Source organism: Daphnia pulex, chromosome 3 (assembly GCF_021134715.1).
Source record: "Daphnia pulex isolate KAP4 chromosome 3, ASM2113471v1".
Classification (NCBI taxonomy): domain Eukaryota; kingdom Metazoa; phylum Arthropoda; class Branchiopoda; order Diplostraca; family Daphniidae; genus Daphnia; species Daphnia pulex.
In genome coordinates this window covers 9,992,195-10,007,105 of record NC_060019.1, presented here as the reverse complement: position 1 = coordinate 10,007,105, position 14,911 = coordinate 9,992,195, and the positions used below count along the sequence as shown (strand labels likewise).

At 44.2% G+C, this 14,911-nt stretch overlaps 1 protein-coding gene and 2 long non-coding RNA genes across 7 annotated transcripts in view; 2 read left to right on the top strand and 1 right to left on the bottom strand.

Moving 5' to 3' along the window:
• LOC124191044 overlaps positions 1-10,256 on the top strand; it is a 24,433-nt gene extending 14,177 nt beyond the window's left edge. For both annotated transcript variants that reach the window (XM_046584020.1, XM_046584019.1), the window contains exons 3-11: positions 122-1,916; positions 4,051-4,389; positions 7,643-8,018; positions 8,168-8,383; positions 8,546-8,807; positions 8,954-9,129; positions 9,207-9,385; positions 9,472-9,595; positions 9,664-10,256. In XM_046584020.1, coding sequence (XP_046439976.1) covers positions 122-1,916; positions 4,051-4,389; positions 7,643-8,018; positions 8,168-8,383; positions 8,546-8,807; positions 8,954-9,129; positions 9,207-9,385; positions 9,472-9,595; positions 9,664-9,795 — 3,599 coding nt within the window. In that variant the 3' untranslated portion in view covers positions 9,796-10,256. The remainder of the gene's footprint in view (positions 1-121; positions 1,917-4,050; positions 4,390-7,642; positions 8,019-8,167; positions 8,384-8,545; positions 8,808-8,953; positions 9,130-9,206; positions 9,386-9,471; positions 9,596-9,663) is intronic.
• On the bottom strand, positions 10,144-11,406 carry LOC124191050. Of its 2 annotated transcripts, none has more exons than XR_006873246.1 (5): positions 11,267-11,406; positions 10,890-11,070; positions 10,744-10,804; positions 10,504-10,654; positions 10,144-10,443 (listed from the first exon to the last, which is right to left on the bottom strand). It is a non-coding gene; the product is annotated as an uncharacterized LOC124191050 (long non-coding RNA). The 2 variants fall into 2 exon arrangements; XR_006873247.1 differs by lacking the exon at positions 11,267-11,406 and adding an exon at positions 11,147-11,237.
• Positions 11,244-14,911, top strand: LOC124191047. 3 transcript variants are annotated; one of them, XR_006873242.1, is made up of 5 exons: positions 11,244-11,365; positions 13,793-13,890; positions 14,027-14,261; positions 14,322-14,452; positions 14,701-14,911. It is a non-coding gene; the product is annotated as an uncharacterized LOC124191047 (long non-coding RNA). The 3 variants fall into 3 exon arrangements; XR_006873240.1 differs by lacking the exon at positions 11,244-11,365 and having other exon boundaries at positions 13,743-13,890; XR_006873241.1 differs by lacking the exon at positions 11,244-11,365 and having other exon boundaries at positions 13,751-13,890; positions 14,027-14,255.

Below are 14,911 nucleotides of genomic sequence, written 5' to 3'. Positions count from 1 at the left end.
TCTCTCTTTGGCTGGAGTTTCTTCACATTTATTTTCAACATTTCTCGAATTGATTTGAATTTTTTCTTGACAAAATTGAAATTGAATTACAATTATATCTTGATTTATTTTGGGTTATTAGTGTCGTCTCCAGTGGCGCTGAATTTGCATCATCACCTGCCGGCCGGAGGTGATCAGATGGACGTGGCCGAAGATGAGGATTTGGTGGCGGCCGCTGGCGTGATCGCGGCTCACGTTGAGCGTTTCCTGCCGCAACGGAGATCGCCCGGTCAGAGGAGTCAGGACTCTGGTTTCTCGGGCTACTCGGGTGACTCGGCCAGCGAAGGCTCGGCCGCCTCCAGCACCAATTCGCCAGTTCCGGCGGCGTCCGGTAACGCCTCGTCGGCCAGCAGCAGCAGCAGCAGCGCTGGCAAACGATCGCCTCTCTCCGATCCGGAAGCCGCCGAACGAGCTCTGCTGGCCGAGCCCGTCTGTGGCCCGTCGTCCAGAGTCCTCGAGACGGACTTGGATGCCGCCACGCCGGCCAGACTGCACGTCAGCCGGATCTACATCCGGGGAACGAGTCAAAGCCCGACGGAAACGACGGCGGCCAATTTGAATTTGCGCGACGTTTTGTGCGAGAAGAACATCCAGCCCGTCAACTTATCCGGCACGCCGGAATCGTCTTCCACGTCACCGGACAAGTGCGTGGGCGACAAGAGCCCCATCAGCGTCGTGCTGGCCAACAATAGCCAACAGACTGCGACGATGACGACGGGCGTCATGATCCACAACCGCAACCACAACAACAACAACAATTACAACTACGAAGCGGATCGTTCCGGCGACAGCCAGACGGCCCTTTTGTTGGAACACAAGAGCCTCGTGCCGCCCTCTTCGATGCGACCCAATTTGAGCTGGAAGAAATTGAGCGAATCCTTCCGGCGGGTCATCAGTTCCGGCCGGATGATGTCGGCTGGATCGTCGTCGACGACGACAACGTCGCAGAGTTGCCTGCCCACCGTGGCGGACATTGACGAGTCGTTCACGGACGAGGAGAAGAGCCGGATGCTCTTGCTGGGCAAGCGCAGCAATTTGCGCCGGATCAAGTCGGAAGTCATCGAGGCCCAGCAGCACGTGGAAAAGGAGGAGCAAAGCGAAGAGGAGCCGGAAGGCGGAAGGATTTGCGCCAACCGCGTGACGATTGTGACCGAGAGCCCGCAACCCACCAGCCGCTACCTGGGCGGACCCAGGAGCTCGACACCTCGTAAAACGCTTCCGGCGGAAGGCCGGAACCACCAGCGGCGGACGATCGTGTCCTCGGGCAGCAGCAGCACTAGCACGTTGGCTGTCAACAACATCAACAACAACAACCAGAACCGGCACTGCTCCTCCCGTTTGGCCGGCGATGAGAATCGACCGCGAGTTCACTGGGCCGACATCGACCCAGTTTTCAACAGCAACGAGAACTTGGCTACTGACGGGCGCCGGAAGCAGCCACCGCAACAGCAACAACAACAACCAGCGGCATCATCGGCATGCCGTCCAGTCAACGGCCATCTGGCGGCCGTCGTGACCTCCTGGCCGGATAATAGCACGTGGGATTCGGACACGCCGTCGCTGGAAATCGGCCACCAGGTCGTCACGACGGGCCATCCGCCCACTGCGACACCTTGTCAGCCGGCCGCCTCCGCCGCTGTGCCCCTTGTCGGTGGCGTCGGTGGCGTCGCTCCGGTGGAGCAGAGGAAGATCAGACGCGGACTGCGGATGGGCGTTGGCGTCGACCGCTCGCTCATTGCCACTCCTCACGCCCGCAAGCAGCAGCAGCCCGTCCCGGCACCCGTCGTCCCAGTCAACCAACATCCGATGATCATTCCAGCTCCGGCGGAATTCCGATCCGTCCTCTCACACCCCCAACCATCTCCATCTGGCCTCAGGTAACAATTCAAAACCCCCAACCATTTTCTGATCTAATTTAATTTCATTATGATGGGAAACAAACCAACCGGATCCGTTAAAAAAAAAAGAAATTTCCAGTTATGATTATTTCTTTATTGAATTATTAATTAGCAATTAATAGAGAAAACAAAAAGTAACGGCCTTTCCTTTTTTTTATCCGTCGGGAAACAGTAAAACTAAACAAACGTCTAATATTCTAACCGTTTCCGCTATCCAGGAGAGAAAGACTCAAAAAGATTCCATCCGCTTTTGTTTGTTTATGATATGTACAACTTTGTTTGGAAATAACTGGCGTCATATCCAAATGAGGTTGGAACAGAAAAAAAACTGTCACGCCGTTAGTTTTTTTTTTCTTTCTCTTTTGTCACTCTGATGGGGCGACCTCCTAAAGTCCATTGCTGTCTCATGGCAACAATAGATTTTAGTTTATCTTTTTTTTTCCTCTTTCTCACCGTAATAACAACACGAGCGTTACGATCATCCTCGTAATAATAATCAAGGCGGAAAAATCATATTTATGTCCCATTCTCTTCTCTCTCGCACGAACGTCTTCCTATGTACACATACTACTTCCTGGAACTGTTTGCATCCAATAAGCTGGGCCGGTTTTTTTATTTTTTTTTGACTGGGTTTTTTGGAGGGTTATAAATCCGCAACAGCCGGGGATCTAGTCGTAGTAGTAAGTATAAATGCGCAATGTCAAAAGAAAACAAAAGAGGAATAAAGCTTTTTTTCGAATAAAAACGATCAAAAAAAGAATTTTTTTCGGAAACAAGTACATCTTTTCCGGGGTGGGGGAAATCCGCTGCTGCTTTTTCTGTCACGTATTGTTAGTCGTATATACCAGACGTGGGGGCCGTCGTCGTCGTCGTTACGGATCGTAAAAATGTGTAAACGACAATCGAGGGGAGGAGGAAACGGACAACAAAAAAATGGGACGGATCGGAAAGAAGAAAAAAAAATGCCAAGAGTGTATAGGCCGTCTTTTTTTTTCATTGTTGTATATTTAGGCCTATACACTACTTGTAGGGGGGGGGGGTTGTGCGGTGGAAAAGGGAGGGGGGTTATAGGCACAACATTGGGTAACCTATTCAAATAAAGAGGAGGAGCGCCACTCTCTTTTTTATCCGACTGGGCACGGCCAGCTGCGCTTTCCATCCATCTGACAAACAAAGTATGTGCCGAGGCGGCGGCGGCGGCCCTCTTTTCCTATCAATGTATATAAAAAGGAGGGGGGCGACGCGTTATTATATATCAACCCAAGAGAAGAAATGAGAGAGAGAGATCAGAATATTAGAATATTAACTAATCCCAGAATGATTTTTTTTTTTACTTTTTTTTTACTTTTTGGCTTCGCGTCCTCCCCACAGAATCCGGAATCTTTTTTTTTTCCTTTTTCTTCTTTCCTTTTTGATGACTAGACCGACATTATATGGACCGTTATTGTCGTCTAACTTTACATTAACGCGGCAACTATAAAATGTGGAATCACTCGGGAAAACATTGTGTCGGTATGGCACACACACACACACAGACAACCCCCAAAACTTTTTTTTTTCTTTTTTTTATTTCGATACTATAACGGCGGTTTTTTTAAATATTTTTTATTTCGGGGCGGTTATTGAGGTCGCATCCGAGCCTAACGACCGGATTAAAAACCAATCAACTCGGCCGTAAAATAATAAAAAAAAATTCAACATTTTGAAAAGGGGGGGTCGGGATCCGCTGCGGGAAGTAAGAAAAGCGTAACGATGGCGCCTCTTTTGTTCAATCAATTTTGAATTTCAATAGCGCCCGATTTCTCTCTCGCGGAAAAAAAAAACATATCGTCACGCCGATGATGGCGTGTTTGCTCTTTTAAAAAAACATTTTTGTATTTTTTATCTTTTTTCCCATTATCGTTAAGGATTTAAAAAAAAAGGCGGGAAAGAAGTAAAATTCAAAAAAAATTACCCCGAAACCTAATGAATCAAAATGAATATGCAGGAAATGGGCAACAACAACAACAATCGTAGATTATTAATAAACATGTCTGGGGAAAAAAGGAAAACAACAACGGGCTAATGGGATGTGATAAATCAATCGTCTGATGCATTTGTTGAATGTTTATAGGTGGAGTCCCGTCGAGGCCTGGCTCAAAGATCTGCCCATGTTTTACCAGCCGGAGTCGACGTGCGCCCTCCAGAACAAGGCCATCCAGCAGCAGCAACAACAACAAATCCAGCTGAAACAACAGCAGCAACAACAACAACAGCGACGCGTTTCCTCGGCCAGCTGGATGACGGACGACAGTTCGAGCAGCGCCGACGGCAGTAGCCAACTCTTGTCCCTCCACCACCAATCGGACGACGAGGACCGGACGTACAGCATGACCGTGACGGCCAGGGCCCAGGTGAGGCGCCTCCAGCGCCGGGCTCACCTCATCTCGACGGAATTCGCTCAACTTTGCTCGTAAATTCCCCTAAAAATTTCATTGTCTCATAAGTGGTGGTGGTGGTGGTGGCGGCTGCTGGCCAGGGGGATATTTATTCACACCTTTATTTTTGTTGTTTGTGTGTCCGGCGCTTTGAATGAAATGCGCCCAGCCAAACAAACAAGAAAAAAGGAGGGAAGAAAGTGAGAGAAAACGTGTCCATCTAATCCGTTAACTTGTTGAAAGAGAGTCTCTCTCTTCTTTGTTTGTTTGGTGAAAGAAGGCGACCAGCTGGGGGCACGACACTCTTTTATTTTTTGAATAGCGCGCGCATTTTTCGAATCATAATAATTGGGTGTGGGTATATAATATCTACGACACGGGCAGCACTGCCTGAGCTGGCTGGGGCTGCTGTCGGACGAGTGCCGCCCCATCAGTCTTGACTTAATGATCGTCCGTTTTGGGCTCCTCTCTCTGGCGCGCTGGCCCGTCTCGCTGGCATTTCCCCCCTCTCGCCCATCATCATTTCACTTTCAATTGAAATTTCTTTTGCTGTTATTTTTTTCTTTCTTTTTCTGACTGTACACACACACAACGCCCTTGTAAAAAAAAAGCGACTTCAATCTTCTCTCTCTCTTTCAACTATCCCGCGTTCGTCTAAACACAAGAAAAAGAAAAGCTCAGCGTCTGTGTATGTGTGTGCACATGAGATGATGGTTATGCTGCTCTCATCGCCGACGACTGCACCGGGGGGAGGCAAAAAGCGGGTCAAAAGCGAAAGATTTTTTTAAAAAATGTTTATACAAAAAAAAAAAAAAATCTACAAAATTTTGTGGAAGACCCTGAAGCCATAGAGAGGCGCCGCCGTCATTTCCATCTCGTCAATTATGAATTCTTATCCGTTTTTTCTTTTTCAACGTAAATAAAATATTATATATTTTTAAAACATATCTCTTTTTCCCCTCTTGCCGGGACTCTTGTCATTCGTTTTGAACATAACGAGAGAGAGAAAAAAAAGGGGAATTAGCAAGTCGTCGTCAAAAAACACGGACGAAGATGGAGAGGGATGTAGGCGGTGGCCGGGGCAGAGCGCGTGAGTCCCGTGAAAGATGGTCGGACATGAAACGAATAAGCGGCCAGGGATTCATTTGCATTCAGTTGAGATGTTGGGGGATGAGTCGGAGGGGAGGTACTATAGGAGTAGGAGAAAGATACGCCAACACCTTATAAAGGCAGATTTTGTTTTTCTTCTACTTTTTCTTCCTTTTGATACACACCGGGGGCTGTCCGTTTATTCATCATTTCCCATCCCTCCCACCCACCCCGGAATTTCCAACCGGTATATTCCCGAACGTGATCTGTCGTCGTAAAGTCGAACCAAGAAAGTAACGTCGTCGAATACTTGAAAAGATCTCGGCGTGAATGTCTAGAAAAGAAAAAAATAAAGTCGAATTATACTACGCGTACGACGCAGCCAGTGTACTTAAAAAACCAAAAGGGCAGCAAATGGGAGCGTTGAATTGGTCGGCCATTTCCCTTATTCCTTGAGAACGATGGACGATGGAGAGTGATGGACGTGATCCTCTTATGGGCATCTCCGTCTCTCGACGGTCGGGATCCAATTAAAATGGAAAGAGGCAGGTCCCTATGCGCTGGCTGCCATCATCATCTCATCTTGTGTGTGTGTACGAAGGAGGAATTTGTTTCTTTTTCTTATTTCTGATATCAAAACAAATTCTTATAAAAGAAAGAAAGAGCTCGTCAAGGTCCCCCAGCTCCTTTTGATTACGTCGGATCAGATCAGCCAAAAGGGAAAGGATGGCCATATCATCCGCCTATGTTATAAGAAACCCCCCCACCACCACCAACCCAAAAGAAAACAAAAAACCCATCACACACGGGCAGTAACGGGTCGGGTTGATTTCGGGTCGTTCCTCTCGCACCTTATAGCCCAACACATAGGCGGCCAATCGAATCGACGTGTTGTAGGGGCTGCTGCCTGGCTCGAGTCGAAATTCAGCCGACACATTATCATTGGAAAAAGAATGCAAAACATATGCAGATCTACTTGTGATAAATATCCAATTAAAAACAAGGAGATATAAATATGGCCCGGGTCGTGTTTTATTTTACAGCCATACAGGCCGATTATTGCGCGAACTGTGAACTATACAAAAGAAGATGGGGAGATATTTTTAAAAAAGCAGAGCAACAGATAGTATGTGCCCAGCATGCGCCAAATTTTTGTTCCTAGAACCTATAGCCTGGTACCTTTTTTTTTGTTTTTGTTTTTTTGATGGCCATTTGATGTTCTGCTTTTTATTGGTTAGCCATTTTTTTTTTTTTAGGGGTTGTCTTGATTTCTGGTCATGGCTCCTTTATGACGTGCTGAGTTATACTGTACCGTCCGCGACTGCCGGACTGGCAAACAAATTGCTCCGACCACCGCACCGTTTTCTATACTCGTCCGTCCGTCCAGTTGTTTTCTCTTTTTCAACAAATTTCTAAAAAAGTAAATAAGAACCAAAGAATGCGCGGGCGGAATGGGAAAAGGAAAAATAAAAAACGAAATTTATTTATTTTCCATCAAAACAAAACGCAAAAGACAAGTGGAAAGGTAAAAAAAAAAAAGAGGGAGGAGGCGGAAAAGAAGATGGATGACCGCCATGTGCTGCTTGGCTTTTTATCATCGTGCAAGATACACACACACACACACGAGAGAGAGAGAAGAAAGAAAGACGTATGTGCCCGGCAACAGTGGCGACGGCTATGCCTAATTCCGGCTGGGGAGGAATGATGTGCTGCCGAGATGGCCATCTTCTTGCGTGAATATCCATCAGATGATGGATAGCAGTCAGAACTTCTTTCGGGAAGAACTCGGCAGGAGATGAGACGGCAAAGATGACGAAAGAGACTTGTCCGGCCAGCAGCAGCCGTACAGCAGCAACCGCGCACATTTAGTTAGATCTTACTTTCTCTGAAGGAAAAACAAAACAAAAAATACACGAGATAAAGTCGCTCCCCCCCTGGCCGTCCTTATATGGCGGCCAAGAATGCAGTTTCACAGGGAACCGTTAAAGATGCAGTAGCTCGTTTCAGAGTTAAACGACGCGAAATGTTTTAAAGAGTTGTTACATAAAAAGAGAGAGAGAGGCTGGCCAGCAGCTTAAGTAGTCACATTTGACCCAATGAGAAAACAATTGGATACGCTGGGAATATCCCTGCTGGAATGTTTTTGAAATGATTTCCACTAAAACTAAAATTTTTATTTTTTGAATTTCCCGCTTTCAGATTTATTGAACTTTACGAGGAATCGAAATTGGCCAGTCTGATCCCGCTCTTCCTGGCCCACGTCATCCAGTTCATCCGTGAAGCCGAGCTGGCCGTCCTGAGCGACTGCGGAGAAACGGAAGCCATCCGGACGGAAGGCAGCGAGGAGCTGATCCACTCGCTGAGACAGACGTGCACCCAGCTGGTCCAAATCGTCACCTTCAGCACTCGCCCGCTCTACATGATGATGTCGGAGCCGGGTCTGATGCTGGACACTGAAATGGAGCCGGCCCAACTGCCGCTGCCCGTCAACTGGAGTCTGGCCCGTCAGATCACGGCCAAACTTGGCCAGGTCTTTGTTTCCATCGTCGACACCTTTGTCGGAAGAGAAATCGAGGTACGTTCATTTTGATTCCCAGCTGTGTGCAATGTGGCCAAGACGGGCCGTTTATCGACGTGACCATCGGGTATTTTTATTTTTTTATTGGCTGGCTGGACTCATTTGGTTAACTCGTTTCTGTATTTTTATTCCATTGCCATTTTCAGGTGTTGACGGCCGCACTGAAGAGCGGTAAGTGCGTGTCGGCCGCCAAATTGGCGGCCAATTCGCTCATGTCGCTGGGCTCGGACGCTGCCAGACCGGCCCTCCGCCCGCTGATCGAAGCTTTCCAGGTGGTCCATTTGCGGCCTGTGCGGGCTGACCTCCTCCGGGCCCTGGCTGCCCTCTGCTCTTCGGCAGACATCATTCAAGAATTCGAAACGGTACGTCTGAGCATTGCATTTATCGTCGGATCATTTGACATTCAATCAAAACCAATTGGCTCCGGTCGTCAACCGGACAGAAAGAAAAAAAAGAAAAAACCATTATTACAACAATGCCAATGTTTAATGTTTGATTTTTGATTTTTGTGTTTCCTTTTGCAGTGCGGAGGTTTGGCCGTTGTCTTCGACATTCTGTGCAACCCACGCAGCCAGGCGGATTCTGAAGAGAAATCCGAAGCTGCCGGACTCTTGGCTCAAATCACATCGCCTTGGCTGGACCCCCCGATGGAAGATGCCCAAGCCGGAATCATTTGTGGCACCAGCAGCAGCAACGGAGGAGATCTCCAGCAGCCAAATCCCAACGGCGCATGGCCGACGCTCCATCTGACGCCTTACATTTCGTCCTTCATTGCGGCCTTGACTGGTAAGTGAAGTGAAAATTCTGAGTCATCTGATGCTGATGGGACGTCCCGCTTTTTTGAGATTGCGACGGCCTTCATCATCAGCCCCCCTTTTATTTTACTATTCCGGTGTGATTAATTCTCCATTTGATTCTTTTTTTGTGTGCAGAGCTGAGCAGCCAAACGGAAACGGAAGAGACTCTCTTGTTGTCGACGGCCGCGTTGGCCAATTTGACTTTCAGTCACTCAGAGGCCGTCCAGTTGATGGCCAAGTATCGCACAGCTCAAGTCCTAGTCCAGGCCACCAGTTTCCGCAAAGAATTGTCCGTTTTCATCCAAGATCAGGTGAGTTTATTAAAAACATTAACCGTTGAAAATGACATCATCAAACTAATATTGGGGATTGTGTGTTTCTGATATAGATTGCCACGATCCTGGCCAACATGGCAGCCGTCTACTCCGCCCGGGCAGAGTTGGTATCTCACGGCGCCCTGGTCACGCTGGTCAGTTTCTTGCAATTGAGGCCATCGCCGATGCAACGTCCGGCTGAAGTCACAGCCTCTGAAAGAGTGCTGAAAAAGTCGGCCATCGCTCTCTCACGGTAATTATTACTCATCACTCTTTGTTTTTGGCCAAACGTCATAACCTCATTTTTTAAAACGGAATTTTTGCTCATCATTTTTGCAGAGTGTGCGGTGAAGAAAACGCTGCCCGTCAAATAGTCGACTTGGAGGGCATCGAAAGACTGGCCCAGCTGGTTAGAGATCCTCGAGAGAGGAATTATTCCGACGGAGTGTTGGTCGCTTGTTTGGTAATTGAATCATATTTTAAATGTCAATCGATCCCATTATTAAATCGGATTGATTTTTTTTATTTCAGGCTGCTTTGCATAAAATAGCCACAGCTTGCGGGACGGACGAAGTGGACCGCCGCGGCGCTTCCGATCTGATTGAAAATCGACTCCTCGACGTGTTTCTCGAATATTCCTCGCGACCGGAAAGTTACGTCTGATGGATCGATGTCGTTTTGACGAGATTGAAATTGACCAAAATTGTGTCCGTCTGTTTTCTTTTCTTCTGTCATCTGTTTTGTGTCTTGTCTTGTTTCGTCTCTGCTTTCCGGAAGAGACTGAACGAAGGAGAGAGACGCCAAGAACGAGAAGATACGTGTGTGTGTGTCGTCCTTCTTTCCTCTGTCCCGTTTTCCATTTTTCTTTTTTTAAATTTCCAAGAAGATATCGAATCATTCCAAAAACAAAAAAGTCGCGTATATATCGGCATATAAATGAAAAATCAACATTTACTATCGCCCAATTTATAAATCTTTTAGTCGTAGCGAGAAAAACAAACTGTAAAGCGCTTTCATTTTTTTCACCTTTTATGTGTGACACAAGAAATTTTACTGTTGTACAGTTCAACCCTCCCTCCCCCCTAAAAAAGAATACATTTCGAACAATCGATAGCTCTACACAAGTATCAACGGTGTTTTGGTTCTTTGATTCCGAAATTGAAATCAGAGAAACTGAGACAAATTCATCCAACAAATATGCACTTGTGATTTATCTACAATCTACATATCTAACAAATTATCAGTCTTGAGTTCCAGCAATCTCTCTTCTCTTCAGTTTCCAAACAACTCTAACAGTGTTGAGGGATTAACCTGAAAAGAGAGAATATTTAGATATAATTTTCAAACCATGTTAGTGACACCAAGCAATACCTCAAATTTATCAATGTCACATTGTCCTATATTAGAACTAAGTGGCAGTCACCACAACCTCTTGAGTTGAAGCATTATTTTACTGTTGTCAGCAAAAGAGATAGCAGCAAAGAATCGGATCTGGGGAAGGCATCAATATCTTGAAGATTTACTATGATTTGACAAGGGAAGTTAACCTCAAATATTATTATAAACATTAAATGACAGTAGAACTACTTAGCTTTGGAAGAGATAGCTTACATTATTGGATTGACCCATTTGATCTCTGTTGTCACAAGCACCTAAACGTCAGCCGAAATTTCTGAAAACATGAAGTCAAGAATGCAATAAGAACCATTAGTTAAATGATGTTGCAAATGTAATTAATTAAAAATGGTTAAACTTACCTCGAAATTCTAATCTAAATTTGTTTTGATTTGTGGAAGTAACAGAATTAAGAGGTGTATTGTGTTACTTAGGAGCAGACGAAATTTTCTAAGAGGATTCTGGATTCTACCTAGTAGGGCATTAAGCCCAGACCCAGACAAAGCTGTCACATTCCTATGCTGCTTCAATGGCAATCACAACCTACAGAAAAAAAGAAAGATTTATCACAGGTAAGGCTCAGTGCAGAATGACAGGAATAAAGCTAAAAGGGTGATACGTAGAGGTAGCAGAAGACGATATTTCGTCAACAAACTGGAATCACTAATACAGATGAGACACAATTAAGCGAATGTCATGATGGGATGCTGCCTTCTCCTCATTGTAGAAGCATTATCACCTTGGGGATTTCGTCTGTTGTGATGTGCTGTGATGCTGCGGTGGTGGATTTTTCATTTTTCGGTGAAGACGAGATACCATTTGAAGGGGAGAATATTATGTGAGTATCAAAGCCTTTGTTTGTTAGTTCTTTCAATTGAGTGTCAACGAGCTAGAGCGGACATTTTTTTCATGTTACTGTTAAACGTTTCTTTTTTCTGGCGCTAGACGGCATAGCCTTTGATCATTTTTTACCTGTCAGAATCAGTTTAGTTACGCTTACTTATGGCACGCCGAAACCGACACAAAAAAAAAATGTTTCAAAAAAAAAAAAAAAAAGAATCGACTAGCGCCATCTAGCGGCCAAAAAAACAACTACGTGCAAATTTAGCGCTCTTCACACAATTCACTCTGTGTAATCACTATCTGAGTATCTGTAACACCTTTATTGGTGATTGTTTCACATTTCATACGTGTCTTGCTTGTCGTACAAAATTTCTTTTTCAGCTATATAAGTGAAGTAAAATGGTTAAGCAGATTACCCGGGAGGAATTACAAAATCTTTTAGGTAAATAAATAATGTAGGCTCCTAGGTAGTGTTTAGTGTCACCTTACCAATCCTATTACGAAGTTAAAGAAGAAGAAACCTACAACAGGCATTAGGGTTAGCCAATAGTTACGTGGCGCTAAATTGATAGACGACTAATTAAGTAGTAAGCGTTGGATGGTTCCAATAAATTTGTTGTTGCGGATGTTGAAAGTCAGCTCCATTCGTAACAAAATAAGCCCCGTAAAGTTCACGATGCTGGAAAGATTGCGATGCCGAAAGATTAGCCTGTGCCAATTAATGACGACAGTTCAGTATGGCTAGACTAGAAGACAGCTTGTCTGAGTCAGATAGCGCTTAATAATTTAAACTTGAGAGAATAACGTGATATGCATCCTCACATTTCTTGGGGCCCATCATCATGCGTCGGTAAACTAAGCTACTCTGTAATTTACTTGGTCTAAAAAGTAGAAAATTGATCGTTCCAACAGACTGGAGTAGCATTTTTTGTGTGAGTTCTGGCTGTCACGAACGTAGAAAGCAAATAAGGGTGACATCTAAATAACGTTTATGAGTTCAAAAGTTTAGATTGTAAAGTTAATCACAAACACAAGTCGTGTTTTAAGTAAATAACGACACGCGCGATTGCACTTGATAAAAGACCGTCCTTCTGTTCATTCTGTTCATATTACAGAACCGATCTGGCAAGGGACGAATGGCCATCGTAATATATCTGGCTATCAGGGCTCAGATTCAATAACGAAGCGTGAGGTTGAGCAATCGATGAAGACCTCCTTGTTCCCGTTCCAGACGTGTTCCAGACGGCCCAGTTACCTGAATGCCAGGATTTAATTTCTTAAATCTTGATTCGTATCTAGATTGTTTTTCAAGAAGCTGGATTAAAAGAAATTTTGTACGACAAGCAAGACACGTATAAAATGTGAAACAATCACCAATAAAGGTGTTACAGATACTCAGATAGTGATTACACAGAGTGAATTGTGTGAAGAGCGCTAGATTTGCACGTAGTTGTTTTTTTGGCCGCTAGATGGCGCTAGTCAATTCTTTTTTTTTTTTTTGAAACATTTTTTTTTTGTGTCGGTTTCGGCGTGCCATACTTACTTTGCACATCTCTAAAAAATTTTCTCGATTCTACTTCAAGAATTTTTTTTTTATAACGGTCAGTTTCTGTTTCGACAACAAAGCTCACTTGTTGGATTTGTAATAATGTGTTTTTTTTCTACTTCCGGTTTTCTGTTTTCAGTCAGTAGTTCAGTAAATATTCATCCGACGTACAAAAGAACCAAATACTCGTGATCCTTGTTAAATTTGTGGTAAAGTTCATGTCTTATTTTGTACGAAAACGTACTTCCGGTTTCGAGAATAATCCTGAGCTATAGTTCAGGAAAATTCTCGATTTTGGCCAAATTTTCGATTTCGTTTAAATCACACCCAATCGACCCCAAATTTCACGTAGATCACGAATATTTAGTTTATTTTGACGACAGCTCAATGGTTAAGGAGCTATCGCTTACTTCCGGTATACTTCCGTAAAATTTGCATAAAACTAGCAAGTGAGCTTTGTTCTCTGTAGAATTCTAAAGACTCCGTGCTAATTTTAAGCAAAGAGAAATGGTATTTTGATTACTTTAATGACTATTTTGACTATCTAAAGCCAGTCTTTTAGATGGTATGGCGACCGTAGAGCTCCAAAGACAGTTAAGAACTCCACCGACAATAGAACCCCACAGATAGAACCACAATAGAACCACAATATTTTAAATAGTTTTTAAAAATTTCTTTGTATGCGACAGTAGAACTCCAAAGAAAGACATAAGAACTCCTTTTTTTAAATATTATTAAAAATACCCGACAATAGAACTCCAGTGTCCGACAGTAGTACTCCACTACGCGACAATAGAACTCCATTGAATTTTAAAACTATTTTCATGGCCGGCAGTAGAACTCCATTGATTTTTATATGACTGTTTGATGCCGAAGTTAGTTGGAAGTTGGAACCCTAACTCAAGCACAGAAGATAACCATTGCTGCTGCCTTACAACCACAGGCAGGAAAATTATTCTTTTCTTCAGAAAATTGTAAGTTTTATTAATTGTCTCGATTTGTCTTAAACCCCCCCCCCCCATACTTTCTGTAAATATTTACATTTTGATGTTGAAAAAGTTAACGAGAGTCTGAAATAGCTAACTTAATCATTTGTATGTTGTGTCATAGGGAAAGCTGCTGGAGTAATCTAGTGTCCATCCCCACTTGATTAATTTCGTGCCAGCTTGTGAAAGGCGTGAGGAATTCAAATTTAGCTGCTGCGTGCTGTCTGCAAGCAAGCAATCCAATTGGCTGTCGCTAGGTGGCGCGAGTGTCTTCAGGGGACCAAATTCGGCCATTTTGTTCCTTGACGCAGCAGAAGTGGGATGCTGGTCGTGACGTTTCCCATGATGAAAATGTAAAGGTATTTTTTGTTTATTTCTTAGGGTTAATTAATGTTAAATTTTGATTTATTAATTGACAGGTGATTTCAATACCACTTTGTCAAATCATGTAACTCGGACTTGAGTGCCTGTCCATTTTGCCGAAATGTCGTGCCTCGTGTGTCTTGCTGCCTGCACCCAGTCGTACGTCTCGTCCCATGACAAAGCAAAAGTAATTATTTTTATCCAATTTCCTGCTAATGTACTTAATTAATATGACTAGAGATCAATTTGCATTTTGAAATACCTTGCCAATTCTAACTTCCTAGTTCCTATGTAAAATTTGAGATATCGGAGAGATCTGTTGAACTGCGTAGCTTTTTTTGTCTTACTCCTGGTATTCATTTGTCTTAAAGAGTACTGTGTAATTGTGCACACACTGTCTTTCCCCGTTGGTAATTTTTTTGTTTTCTTAATTAGGTCCGCTGTTGGTTACCTTGTTGCAGCCAGGTGGTGAAAGATGTGATGGAGACTAATTGAACTGTTGTATGCAGCGTGTGGTTCCAGTGTTATCCTGAAGCAGCCTGAATTTGCCAGTGATATCCGGGTTGCTGCCTTAAAGTTAAACATTTTTCTCTCTTTGCATTTGTGTATTTTGCTCTGCCAATGCTATCCTGTGTTTGAAATCTTT